Below are 13,919 nucleotides of genomic sequence, written 5' to 3' on the forward strand. Positions count from 1 at the left end.
AAGATTTCTGTTACAAACTCAGACAAATCACTTAGTTAATCCAGCAGTGGACAAGATGTGCACAGGCAGTCCCATTGTACATCACGTAACGTTACCCTGGAATGTGAGTAAGCAGTGTACATTTTGTGAGCCTCCATTATATGCTCATAAATTTGGTTGAAGGCCATGGAGGCACTTCACACTTTGTAACTATTTTGCTACGTATACATGTGCCTCGATACTGATTGAGTATTCACCTACAATCGAACTATATTTCCATCAAATGTTCCTTTCCAAAATAAAATGAGTTACGATATCCATTGAACATTTGTAATATATGCAAACAATTGATGTGAATCGGACCTTTATGTTATAAATATTTAGTTGTTAAACTCCTCCTAACTGTTATAGAGTGAAAGATTGAAATAAATTTTCTCTGCTCCTGTCTGTAGTTTTCATAGGTGAGTTCAGTGGTTGACGCAAAACTCCAGATACGAGCTTGAAGTTGCTTTTGATTTTTCCTCGAAGTTGTTGAGCCATTATAACAATAATAAATGAACGTCCTGCATATCTGATGACTACATAACGTTAGTAAATATCTTCACAGTTTCTCATTTGGATTAGAAAACAGTAGTATCGCAGTGATGTAATGCCTGTTTCGAGCCATGTTTAAGAGCAGAATATAATCGTTTCGCAAGTGTTTGTTCATGCGTTTCTAATAACGTTGCACTATTTTTTTCACAATTAGTGACAATGTAACCCTTTAGCAGAGCATACAGCTACAACTTTGCCACGGAGTCATATTCACTCATGGAGCTATTGTAGTTGTCAGCTAGAAAACGTGTAATTTGTTCCTAGAATTTTGTTTAAAGCTAAACAGAAACTTTGTTAACATACTTGTGTGCATTAACAAAGACTAACAAATTTTTCTGTCATTCCAGATAATCGCAGAGGTGTTCGCATTCTGTATCATTAAAGTGCGTGCACAACATAATGAAGGTGATCGCCACGGAGTTTCAGAGCCAAGCGACTTTGCCACTGGAAGTGATTCGGGCTTTAGACGACACAGTGAAAAAGTACCTGAAGACTATTACATTTCTAAGCACATCAATCAACAAGATCTCCAGGGAGCAAGTGATGATATAGCTCCCCATTTCATCAACCATATTGTCAAAACTTCGCACTCCAGTTCATATGGCCCATCTGTAATCTTAGACAGGAGTGCTAGATTGGTTCCTATAGCACCAAACGTACGGCCCCTTCCTGACAATCCCAATCTGAGACCTGTACCCTCTAACCCTAACCTTCATCCCATACCCTCAAGTCCCATTGGTAGTGTGATCCCTTCAGACCCAAACTTAAAAGCAATACCTTCAGATCCAAATCTTAGGCCTATACCCTCTGACCCTAGCTTGCATCCCATACCCTCAGATCCCAATGTCCAGCCAATCCCCTCAGATCCAAATTTAAAACCTGTTCCTTCAGATGACAATCTTAGACCTATACCTACTGACCCTAATCTCCGCCCCATACCGTCAGATCCGAATTTAAAACCCATACCTTCAGGTCCCAACCTTAGACCTATACCCTCTGACCCTAACCTCCATCCCTTACCATCAAATCCCAATGTCCGTCCGATCCCTTCAGATCCAAACCTAAAACCGATACTTTCAGACCACAATCTTAGACTTATACCATCTGACCCTAATCTTCGTCCAATACCCTCAGATCTCAATGCCCAGCCTCTACCTTCAGATCCAAACTTAAGGCCCATCAGTTGAGGTCCTTATGTATGACTAGTTTTTTCAGATTCAAATGTAAAATTAGTCGTCCCCTATCCCAGTGACTTATTAATCTCTAAATATCCAAATTCAAAGTTCATGTCCTTCCACTGTAATATTATAAATATACCTTTGCCCTCATCGCTCCACATCCCATATTGAGGCCTGTAGCCACAATTCTTACGAAGGACCAAGTTCATTAGCTCCCTGCGTCCATTCTACACCCTCAAGCCAGTATACCTGATCATTACACTCTATTGCCCATGTTCGTCCATGATTTAGTGACTTCAAAAATTACTGCTATATATGTGGAATATTTTGAACTGTGTGACACTTTGAATATTTTCAGAAATGTTGTGTAATGTACCACATAAATAATTTTAACTTTATGCCGTTTAAACAATGCTTGTGTAAATATTTTATTACACACCTCACCTTGAGGACAATATTGTGGAAATGGAAGAGGATGTAGATGAAGATGAAATGGGAGATAAGATACTGCGTGAAGAGTTTGACAGAGCACTGAAAGACCTGAGTCGAAACAAGGCCCCAGGAGTAGACAACATTCCATTAGAACTACTGATGGCCTTGGGAGAGCCAGTCATGACAAAACTCTACCATCTGCTGAGCAAGATGTATGAGACAGGCGAAATACCCACAGACTTCAAGAAGAATATAATAATTCAAATCCCAAAGAAAGCAGGTGTTGCCAGGTGTGAAAATTACCGAACTATCAGTTTAATAAGTCACAGCTGCAAAATACTAACACGAATTCTTTACAGACGAATGGAAAAACTGGTAGAAGCGGACCTCGGGGAAGATCAGTTTGGATTCCGTAGAAATGTTGGAACACGTGAGGCAATACTAACCTTACGACTTATCTTAGAAGAAAGATTAAGAAAAGGCAAACCTACATTTCTAGCATTTGTAGACTTAGAGAAAGCTTTTGACAACGTTAACTGGAATACTCTCTTTCAAATTCTGAAGGTGGCAGGGGTAAAATACAGGGAGCGAAAGGCTATTTACAATTTGTAGAGAAACCAAATGGCAGTTATAAGGGTCGAGGGGCATGAAAGGGAAGCAGTGGTTGGGAAAGGAGTGAGACAGGGTTGTAGCCTCTCCCCGATGTTATTCAATCTGTATATTGAGCACGCAGTAAAGGAAACAAAAGAAAAATTTGGAGTACATATTAAAATTCATGGAGAAGAAGTAAAAACTTTGAGGTTCGCCGATGACATTGTAATTCTGTCAGAGACAGCAAAGGACTTGGAAGAGCAGTTGAACGGAATGGACAGTGTCTTGAAAGGAGGATATAAGATGAACATCAACAAAAGCAAAACGAGGATAATGGAATGTAGTCAAATTAAATCGGGTGATGCTGAGGGTATTAGATTAGGAAATGAGACACTTAAAGTAGTAAAGCAGTTTTGCTATTTAGGGAGTAAAATAACTGATGATGGGCGAAGTAGAGAGGATATAAAATGTAGACTGGCAATGGCAAGGAAATCGTTTCTGAAGAAGAGAAATTTGTTAACATCGAGTATAGATTTAAGTGTCAGGAAGTCGTTTCTTTTCCTTGAATACAGTTTAAGGTATTAGTGCAGGCCTGCCAAATAACGCTCTACGAGCGCGAGTGCTCCGAATGTGCTCCCAGGCACAACAGTGACTTAGGCTGAGGAGGAAGAACAAAATGAAGGCTGCTGCCAGTCGCTATTTGAGCAAAACATTCGCCTTCTCAGACGCCAATCAGTTTTCTGACAATACTACTTACGTTAAATTTCATTTACGTTCTACTCCAGGAATACTGCGGCATCTATGCACTTGTCTAAAAATGAAATGTGGAGAAGCCACATCGTTCAGTGCCGAATGGGAATTGCCTTACTTTTTGTATCGTTTAAAGACCATGAAAAGTGCTTTAATATTCCATCCCACTGCTATAGGCTGGATAAACACTTACTAGAACATTATGACACCAACCAGAAAGTCGATACGATGCACTTGTCTTCTGACTGAAACCTCACCTTAGAAAAATTTATGAATGACGCTGCTGGAAAAACTCTTATGTTATTAGCTCAGATGGTAGAGCACTTGCCCGCGAAAGGCAAAGGTCCCGAGCTTGAGTCTCGGTCGGGCACACAGTTTTAATCTGCCAGGAAGTTTCTTACGTTATTTGATTTTCAAACAGCTGAGCAAAACTGAACGTACTCAGACATTTCTCTCTTTACTTATTCTGATCATCACTAAACTGATACACAATATTTTTGGCGCAACGCAATCTGACTTTCAATAATCCCTACAAATGAATGGCCCTGACTAACAACAATAACCTATACCTTTCATGAATCACTAACCTCACAAAAATCTTCGTAACTCGAATTACTCAATACAGCGAGCGCCACTACTGCCAGCTAAATAAAGGTTTCTGACTACTGAAGGTTCTAACTACTGATAGACATAGCTAGCAAATGAAAGATTTTGATAGAGAGCAAACAATGTATTTACCTTAATAGTGTTCAAAAGTCATAATATATATATATATCAGTCCATGATATCCAATATTACAAATTTACTCTTTCTGATGGACACACGTCCAGATCTTCCGCTCTCAAAATTCCACCATCTCTCTCCCCACATCCACCACTGCTGGCGGCTCACCTCCAACTGCGCAACGCTACGCGCTGTTAACAGCCAACTGCCCAACACTACAATAGCCAACAACAACGCAAACCAGCCACAGACTGCACACAGCACAGCCAGTGATTTTCAAACAGAGCGCTACGTGGCGTTACCAATTAAAAAAACCTATACAGCCTACTTACAGTGTTTAAAAGACAGTGATAAAATGTCACCTTAAGACCAATATCTTCGACTGCACAAAGACAAGTCACTGAAGTTATTTCAATGTTTGGTTCAATACAGGTGTTTTTCCCCCATGAAATTGACAACGTCTCACCAGCGTTCAGGTTTAGCAGATTTTAATCTGCGTAACTCCATGTGTTTGACCACATCACGAACCATAGTCCACGACATATTACACATTATAAACGAAAATTTATAAACGTAATAACTTGATATTAAATGCCTATAGGTAAAGCTTTTTGTAGTTCCTCTCACTGTATTAGCACTACCTAATGTATACTTCTTTAATCAAGTAATAAAAGTTATTGTTTTGGCAGAAAAGAAAAAGTTGAAATTAAATACGTGTGATAAAATCTGCTTGTGAAAGTATGATGCAGATTTCGCTCTTAGAAACTGTTGTACCATGTAGAAAACACGTCTTCCTAAGTTTCCTGCGTGTGCAGCCTTCAGCATATAGGCGTCTCAACGCACACCCGCTAGGAATAGCACAGTGGCGAGGAAAGCCGGAGTGCTGACCAGAATTGGCTGCGTTCGTGGAGCGCAAATCTTGGTCTGTCATAGTGTATTTCCCTGAACACTTGCACCACATTTGAATCAGAATCAGTAACATTCCTGTGCTCTTTCTCGTGTCTTGAAGTGCAACCCTCCTACGGTTGTAAAAATCGTCAAACACTATGATTATATTTTTTCGCTCTATATTATATCATTCCATCCTTTTCAGTCACCACGTTATTAGTGGGACAGGATGCTTTGTTCCTAAGATAATGATCTCCTCTCAACATCACGGTGCAAGCTGGCACCCCACCCACGTCTCTGAGGCAATTGCGTGTGGTACACTGAAGGTCAGGATGCAACCCAAAACATGTCAACTGTCCCCTCCTTGGTCACCCATCCACTGTGCAGGTTCTAAGACCAAAACGAAGGTCACCTTTCCCCCACTGACCTAGGTCAATAGGAAGATTTACAAGAGGCAAGAAATCATATCTTCCTTATCTTTTTATGCCAATAAGATTAGTTATAACAAATTTCCCGTCTTCCCCTTTCATTTATATTCCAGTCAAGTGGATTTTTGTCATTCTTTGTCTGTTCACTGTAGTGGACGGATCATTGCAGAGATTTGCCACTGTCCCCTAGGCACAATAAAAATAATCTTCACAGTTAAATGCAAACATTATTAAAGCCTTGCTCTCATTACTACAATTTACTGCTACTTACAGTTTTGTGAGTGTTTGCTCTAATTTGTTACAATAGTGCCGATTTGCTCCCAATATTCAAAAAACCCACTTTTAACGTATTTTCAAGAATAATATTATGTAATTTACACAGATGTACCCTGTTTAAGAAATATCACAGTGTAACATTTAAACAAATACACTCTTGCCGCTTTCAGCCACCCCCATGAACCCACTCATGCTCCTAAGCTATATTTAGATAAGTCTGTTGCTGCAGTTTGTTGTAAATTAACCCATTTTCCCCAGAATTCCACAAATACCCACTTTTTAAGAAGGCACCCATAGATATAAAGCTTTTAATGTTTAACAATTACCACCACTGTGCATTATATAAACAAATAATCAATTTCTGCATGCCAAGTCCACGAGGGACTTATCCATGCATCATTAATGTGTTAAAAAGCAATAACATCACTATAAGGTTGCCTTACAAAGATATGACACCAAAGGATAAGGTAGACTCATTAAAAACAGTAGAAAAAATCCTAGTAGTATTATTTCTACAGGCACAACACATTGATAAATTGCACAGTAAACCATTTTCCCATCATTGAATGGGGATGGTAGATAAATCCTCTTTATTTAAAATACCTCGTTAAAAAATAGCATGCTCCAAATAGCAAGGGTGAAGTTAGGGTCAAATGGGCTTCATAGGTCCACAACATGTCAGACAACCAATTGTCCTTTTCCCCCATTTTTTGAAGTGCTCACACAGCATACATTCTCTGCATCACAGAACTGATGGATAACAGTTTATGAGGAAACGGGACTTTGAGGATACACCTTAATGATCTCTAAACAGTAGTGCAATAGTGGTGGTGTGATATGTGACTTCACAAGCACTACCTTACCATGTGGGCATGAGCCTGCTAAAGTCTCCATTCCTTCCAGAACTGTCCAAGTAGCAGTAGCACTTCTGTCTCATTGTCCACTATAGGGCTGCTCTTCTGAACATTCCATGGCTTCAGAATTTGCGATAATTTTTTTCACAGTGATCCTTATTGCATGAGCTTTACACACTGGACTACCCTTCTTTTGCTAATATTAAGCTTAAGTGATTGATTCTCTATTCTGATGATAAAGCTTTGGTAACCATGCCTTTTCTGGCAAAGTCTACATGACATGATTGCTGGTACATGTGACTCCCTCTCTCACTATAGCTCATAAAAAACAATTCTCATTCAGTGTCACTGATCTGTTGCTGTCCAGTACCATATGTTGGTCAGTTTTTACACTTGTTTTTAGTTTCAGTAAAACCTTACATCATTTCAGGCATTGTATCAAGTATCACCTCTCTACTTACACTATTCAGTGAATTTGTGCATTTTCATATGTTAACATGACTTTTTGGTCATCCTGTATATTAATGTATGGGTGAAATCAGCAATAACATCCTAAGCCTTCTGAGCACTTTTGGTGTGTCACAAATGGTAAGCACTGCTACTAGGGTATCAAAAGTTCAGTGTCAGTTTTAGACCAGATAGCACAGGGAAAACTGTAAAGTATTTATAAGAGACCTTGGCCATTCTGATCATTACTGTCAAATGATAAAGATAAAGGCACCCTTTATAAAACCTTTAAAACAGCAGGCCTACAAAAAGATTATCTTTGAATGTAAAATACATACTTTTCATAGGGCACTAGCAACTAAAACCTGGAATGAAGTATATATGGAAAACATTGTAGGTGTTAAGTTCTTTAATTTTTCACACTGTCTAAATTAATTGATGAGGAGGCTTTTTGAAAAGTAGCCACTTCTGCAGCAGAAGCTAAAGAAAACAGACTTACAGCTGCAGGTTTTAGAAAGTCCTCCCAGACACTTAAATTTCTCAGTTCTCTACAAAGTCACTACATTAATCCACAGTTCCTTGGTTATTATCAAAGGTACATAAAAATATATAGGAGATTACTGCTTGCTCCCAAACAATAATGCCAAATCAAAGCAAAGTAGTGTGGGATGACATAAAACAAGAATCTGGGAAATGCAGACACAACTATAACAACATACAAACCGAAGATGGTCGTAGAGTAATGGAACACATTCATGGATTGGCAAATTTTGTAAATGATTATTTCTCTGGCGTTGTAGTGAAGCTGCAACAAAATCTTTTTAAAACACGTGTAGCATCCACAATGGCTTACATGGTACAATGATGCTGCTTCCTACAACAGAGTTTGGATGTCAGGAAGACTACACAGAAATTAAAAAATAAGGAGTTGGCAGATATATGTGAAGTTAAAGTCTCTGTTCTAAAGGCATGCATAGAGAGCAAACAGCTCCCATTAACAACTGAAGCAAATGAGCCCTGCAGTTCAGATATTTCACCAGAGTATCTAGAGCATGCACAAGTTGAGCTCTTCCTAAAGGAAGGTAATGCAAAGAGTATTGAAATCAACATGCCAGATTCGTAAATGACATGAATAGATACAACCTTATAATGAAGCACAGTTAAATTTCCAAAGAGGAGAAGTATAGTATCAATCACTACAGGTTTCACAAAAATGTTACGTGAAACTCTTGGCAAGGATGACTGTTTTACAGACACGTCTGTAGCATTGTCCAAGGCTTTTGACACCACTGTTTATCATAATATACTGTCAAACATGCTAGAAACCCTACGTGTAATGGGAATAGCAAATGAGTATTTCCAGTCTTGCATAGAGTGACTTCAAACATCTGACGAAAATTTTTTAGTAAAGCATTTGCCAGGTTACAAGCATATAGGTGCCCCTCAGTGTAGTGCATTGGCTCCAACTCTATTCATAATATATATAAATAATTTTACAGACAATATCAGATACAGATAAAAATTTCTCCTTGCGGATGAAAGCAACATCACAGTCACTGTTAAAACACCAAAGCTCCTATTAGAGAAAGTTAATGAAATGCACAGGGATAGCTACAATTGCACAGGATGTAGTAAATTAATATTGGACATAAAGAAAACAAACAGTATGCACTTCAGCGCAAAGAGTGAACACAATTCTGTCACATTACACACAGATGAAAAATTTATAGACTGTGCAACAAATACCAAATTTTTGGGGCATTATTGATTGTCAATTAACATGGACTGAACATACAAAGATGCAGGTAAGAAGCAAGTCATTATAATCTTTTGCTCTTACAGTTCTAGCATTAGTTTGCAACAGCTGATGTCCTAATACTACATACACTCATTTACGAGTCACAGTATTCTTTTCTGGAGATCCAAGGCTCAAAACATGGGTAAAATTTTTAAGTGCAGAATAGGGGAAATAAGAGTAATAACCAGAAGCAGTTGTCAGCCCTACCTTAAGGAACTGTTACAAAATATTGGTATCCTTACTCAGCAGGTGAGTACATCTACTAACTGTATTATATGTCAGGGAAAATATTACTAAGCATTTTACGAATACTTCTATGCATAAATACATAATCATGGATCAAGAGCCAATCAGGATTTAAATTTACAGAAAGGAAAAAAAAAGAAAAAAAAAAAAAAAACAAGAAGATCAAAATGACATTTTCTATCAGGGAATAAAACTGTATAATAAATTTCCTGATGAGTTGAAAAATTTAGTGACATACACTTTGTATAAATGAAGCACTTTTTTTCGCTTGTTCACAAAGCTCATTGCTATTATATGACCTAGGTTTCTGTTTATATATCCATTTTCTAGAGAATGGTGCTCCCAAAGATAGAGATAAACACATCAACTACCATATTTAATCTGTTGCTTCTTCCTCAAACTGTAAAAGTCACTTCTGTTAACAACTGAGACACAGCTATGTTTGTGTTCTAGAACATTCATTAGGACTCCATTTACAACAAGTATGAATAAACGTAAATGGGTGTAGACATACTTGCACAGGAGTGGGAACTTTTGTCATTATCTATTTATGAATGATGGCACCAAGGTTCTTGTCCTATGTTGAGGTTGTTACATTGTCTGAAAGAGTTGAATAATTGAACGGTTTCCTCATTCAGTAGTAAATGTGAGGACTGCACACTTGTTATTTAATTTCTAATGTTTCTAATTGGGTGAGCTTTGCACCCTTCCATTCCATGTGTAGGACTTGTGCATATTCTGGTATTACATACTAGCTGTACTCAGCCATGCTTTGCTGTGGCCCAATCTGCTTAAATGGAAAAGAAAGAAAAGAAAAAGCACACATTGCTAAAATGTGTGGAAATGGAATATATGTCCTAACCTCCTTTTCTCCCTTGTTACCATCCATCTCTGCGTTTCCCTTTCCATCTCCTCCTCTTTCCCCCTTTTCTGTCCACCACCTCCTCCCCCTCACTCTGTCCACCTTCTCCTCCCCCCCTCTCTCTCTCATTCCACCACCACCTTCCCCCCCCCCCCCCCATCTCCATCTGTCCTCTACTGGTCCCCTCTCCATCTTCTCCTGCCCCCTCCCTCTGTTCATCTCCTCCTTCCCATTTTCTTTGTCCATTTCTTCCCATCCCTCCGTCCATACCCTCTTCCCCCTCTCCCTGACCTTGAGCCTTGTTTATTGTTTTTGGGAATTGAGATTCTGTAGTGGTATTCTAACCGTAAAACAGTAATCCATGACTGCAACTATTGTGCATGTAATTGATTATCACAGTAACATACAAAAATTTGAAGTAAGTCACAAAGGTATAGTTGGGATCTTTTGTAACCATATTTCCCTATTATATATTACATGTATATATTTAGCAACGAAAACAATCAATATTTGACAAAGTAATTTAATTGGATGGATAAAAAATCTACTCGCAAAGCGGCAGCAGAACACACACATAGAAGGTGGTTGTAATTAGGCAAGCTTTTAGAGCCAGTCACTCTTTCTTCAGGCAGAAGGTTTGAAGGGAAGGAAGAGGGGTGAAGGAAAAGGACTGGAGAGGCCTGGGAAAAGAGGTAGATTTTGGGAAAGTCACCCAGAAATTTTTTTAAGAAATAGGTACCACATTTTGTCACAGTCTCAAAGCAATCCATGGAAAACTTTTGAAGATTTGAGAGTTTTTCCTTCAAAGCAATCCCTGCGATAAGTCTCCCCTGACCCCCAGTTCTGGGTGACTTTCCTGAAATCTACCCCTTTTCCTAGATCTCTCCAGTCCTTTTCCTTCACCCCTCTTCCTTTCCCTTCAATTCTTCTGCTTGAAGTAGGAGCCAGTGACTCTGAAAGCTTGCCTGCTCAGTGAGCAGATATATATATGGGGTGTACATAAAGTCCAGGAACACATTAAATTATTTATTGCAAAAGAAATAAACATTGTAGAGATGGCATAAATATTGCATTTTGAAGAGGAACTATGAAAGTTGGTTTTGCAAACATTCGATATGCAAACCATGAGTGACTTACCAGACCGCAATACGGTAACTGAATTCTTGCCATACCTGTCCCAGCATAGCATCGTCAACTGTGGCAGTCACTTCCCGTATTTTCTCCCAGAGCTCTGCTACATTGCATGGTAGAGGCAGTACATACACCAGATCTTTAATGTGCCCCCATAGAAAAAAGTCACACGTAGTGAGATCTGGTGATCGGGGAGGCCATTTCATGAAATAGCTGTCCCTTTCTGTAGCACAGCCCATCCATTGTTGTGGCAGCTCCATGTTCAGGTACACACAAACTTCATGATGAAAATGGGTGCAGCTCCATCTTGCTGAAAGATGAACAGAGAGTGCAAATGCATTTGAGGCATCAGCCATTACTGTAACATGTCCAAGTAGGAATATCCAGTGACGTGGTTAAAAAAAAAAAAAAAAAAAAAAAAAAAAAAAAAAAAAAAAAAAAAAAAAAAAAAAAAATCTATCAAGGTTTCTCTTCAAAATTGCATATGTACGGTATCCGTACAGTGTTTGGTTCTTGTGCAATAAATAATTGAAAGTGTTCTCGGACTTCATGTACACCCTGTATTTCAATATTATACGTATAAAAGTATACATCCCACATGGGAAAAATATATCTAAAAACAAAGATGATGCAACTTACCAAACGAAAGCGTTGGTATGTTGATAGAGAAACTAACAAACACAAACACACACACAAAATTCAAGCTTTCGCAACCCATGGTTGCTTCATCAGGAAAGAGGGAAGGAGAGGGAAAGACAAAAGGATGTGGGTTTTAAGGGGGAGGGTAAGGAGTCATTCCATTCCAATCCGGGAGCGGAAAGACTTAACTTAGGGGGAAAAAAGGGCAGGTATACACACACACACACACACACACACACATATCCATCCGAGCATATACAGACACAAACAGACATATATGATGTATGTCTGCTTGTGTCTGTATATGTGTGGATGGATATGTGTGTGTGTGTGTGTGTGCGTGTGTATACCTGCCCTTTTTTCCCCCTAAGGGAGAAAAAGGGACAGGTAACCACTTGCACACACACACACACACACACACACACACACACACACACATATCCATCCGCACATATACAGACACAAACAGACATATATGATGTATGTCTGCTTGTGTCTGGATATGTGCGGATGGATATGTGTGTGTGTGTGTGTGTGTGTGTGTGTGTGTGTGTGTGTGCAAGTGTATACCTGTCCCTTTTTCTCCCTAAGGTAAGTCTTTCCGCTCCCGGGATTGGAATGACTCCTTACCCTCTCCCTTAAAACCCACATCCTTTCATCTTTCCCTCTCCTTCCCTCTTTACTGATGAAGCAACCATGGGTTGTGAAAGCTTGAATTTTGTGTGTGTGTTTTGTGTTTGTTAGTGTCTCTATCAACATACCAACTCTTTCGTTTTGTAAGTTACATCATCTTTGTTTATAGATGTATAAACGTATACACATATTGAAGAAATAGGTACCACACTGTGACATTTTCAATGCAATACATGCAAAACTTTTGGAGATTTGAGATAATGAACGTCTACATTTGTACTTATACAGAAACTGTGAATGCCAATAACCATAAATCTCTAAAAGTTTTGGACTGAATGTTTTAAAATTTTGACACAATATTGTTGTATTGGAACACATGTGATTTTATATACCAGTTTCTTACCATATGAAATATATAATTTCATATAAATTTAATAATACAGAACATTATTACATAAAATCTTAAAAAGTTTTATTTAAAGAAATAGGTACTTAAACACATGCCTCTATTAGAACCCAACATGTGTCAAAGTTCCAAAGCAACTGGTCAACACCTTTCAGACATTAATGATTTTGAACAAACTGACATCTACATTTTTATGTATATGGATTTGTGATTTCATTATAAGCAGTATTTGCCCAATACAGCATGCCTGACATTCTTGGAAAATAATCTAAGAAAGCCCACTTTTCATGATTGGTTGTTTATCTTTTGACCTGAAGAAACATCTATCTGATGTTTGCAGTACACAAAAAACACAGAGAAACCTTTTGTCTTTGAAATTTTGCTTATCCTATTAGAAATTTTACCTATAAATGGTAAACTGCACCATTTCCTTTCCGGTCTATGTACATTGCTTACTTGATACAGTAGGGATATGGCTTGCTTTTTTGGCTTTTTATTGAGACTGTTGTCAATCATGTTGGATTTAAATTCATTATTCGTAGCTATTGCTTTTGTTGTTTTAGGTTCCTGGTCATAGTCTTCTTGTAATATAGGCATAGAAAAGAGATGGTAGCTCCTGAGGTGGAGTGCTGAATGTATGTAGGCTATTAAATGTTGAGAGGAAGCTCAGATGCATGTGTCAGTAAAGGAGTCTTTCTGGTAAAGTTTAAATTTGTAGCTACTGTTTTCTATGTGTAAGTCAGTGTCTAGGAAATTAATGGAGGAATCCCATAACTCCATACTGATCTTTATGTTAGTATGCCACTGGTTTATGCTTTCCAAGAACTTCTGGAGTTTTCTAGTGGTACCTTTCCAAATACAGAGAATATCACTGATATCTGTGCACCAATACACAACATGTTTTGCCAGTGTTTCACCCTTAAGAATATCAGTCTCCACCTTTTCCCTTAATATAAAGGTGAACCCATTTTGAGACCATCTGCTTGCTTATAATGGTTCCCTAGAAAGCAGAAACAGTTTTGATTTGAATCACATTTTACTGTATGATATACAGCTGTTGTTCT

General features: G+C 38.4%; 1 protein-coding gene across 1 annotated transcript in view; it reads left to right on the forward strand.

Annotated features, from left to right (window-relative positions):
• Nucleotides 1-1,760, forward strand: part of LOC124613384 — a 98,159-nt gene extending 96,399 nt beyond the window's left edge. Inside the window, exon 3 of the mRNA XM_047142087.1 lies at nucleotides 921-1,760. Within this exon, the coding sequence (XP_046998043.1) occupies nucleotides 921-1,760 (840 nt within the window). The remainder of the gene's footprint in view (nucleotides 1-920) is intronic.
• The last annotated feature ends 12,159 nt before the right edge of the window (nucleotides 1,761-13,919 follow it).

This window comes from Schistocerca americana, chromosome 4 (genome assembly GCF_021461395.2).
Source record: "Schistocerca americana isolate TAMUIC-IGC-003095 chromosome 4, iqSchAmer2.1, whole genome shotgun sequence".
Classification (NCBI taxonomy): domain Eukaryota; kingdom Metazoa; phylum Arthropoda; class Insecta; order Orthoptera; family Acrididae; genus Schistocerca; species Schistocerca americana.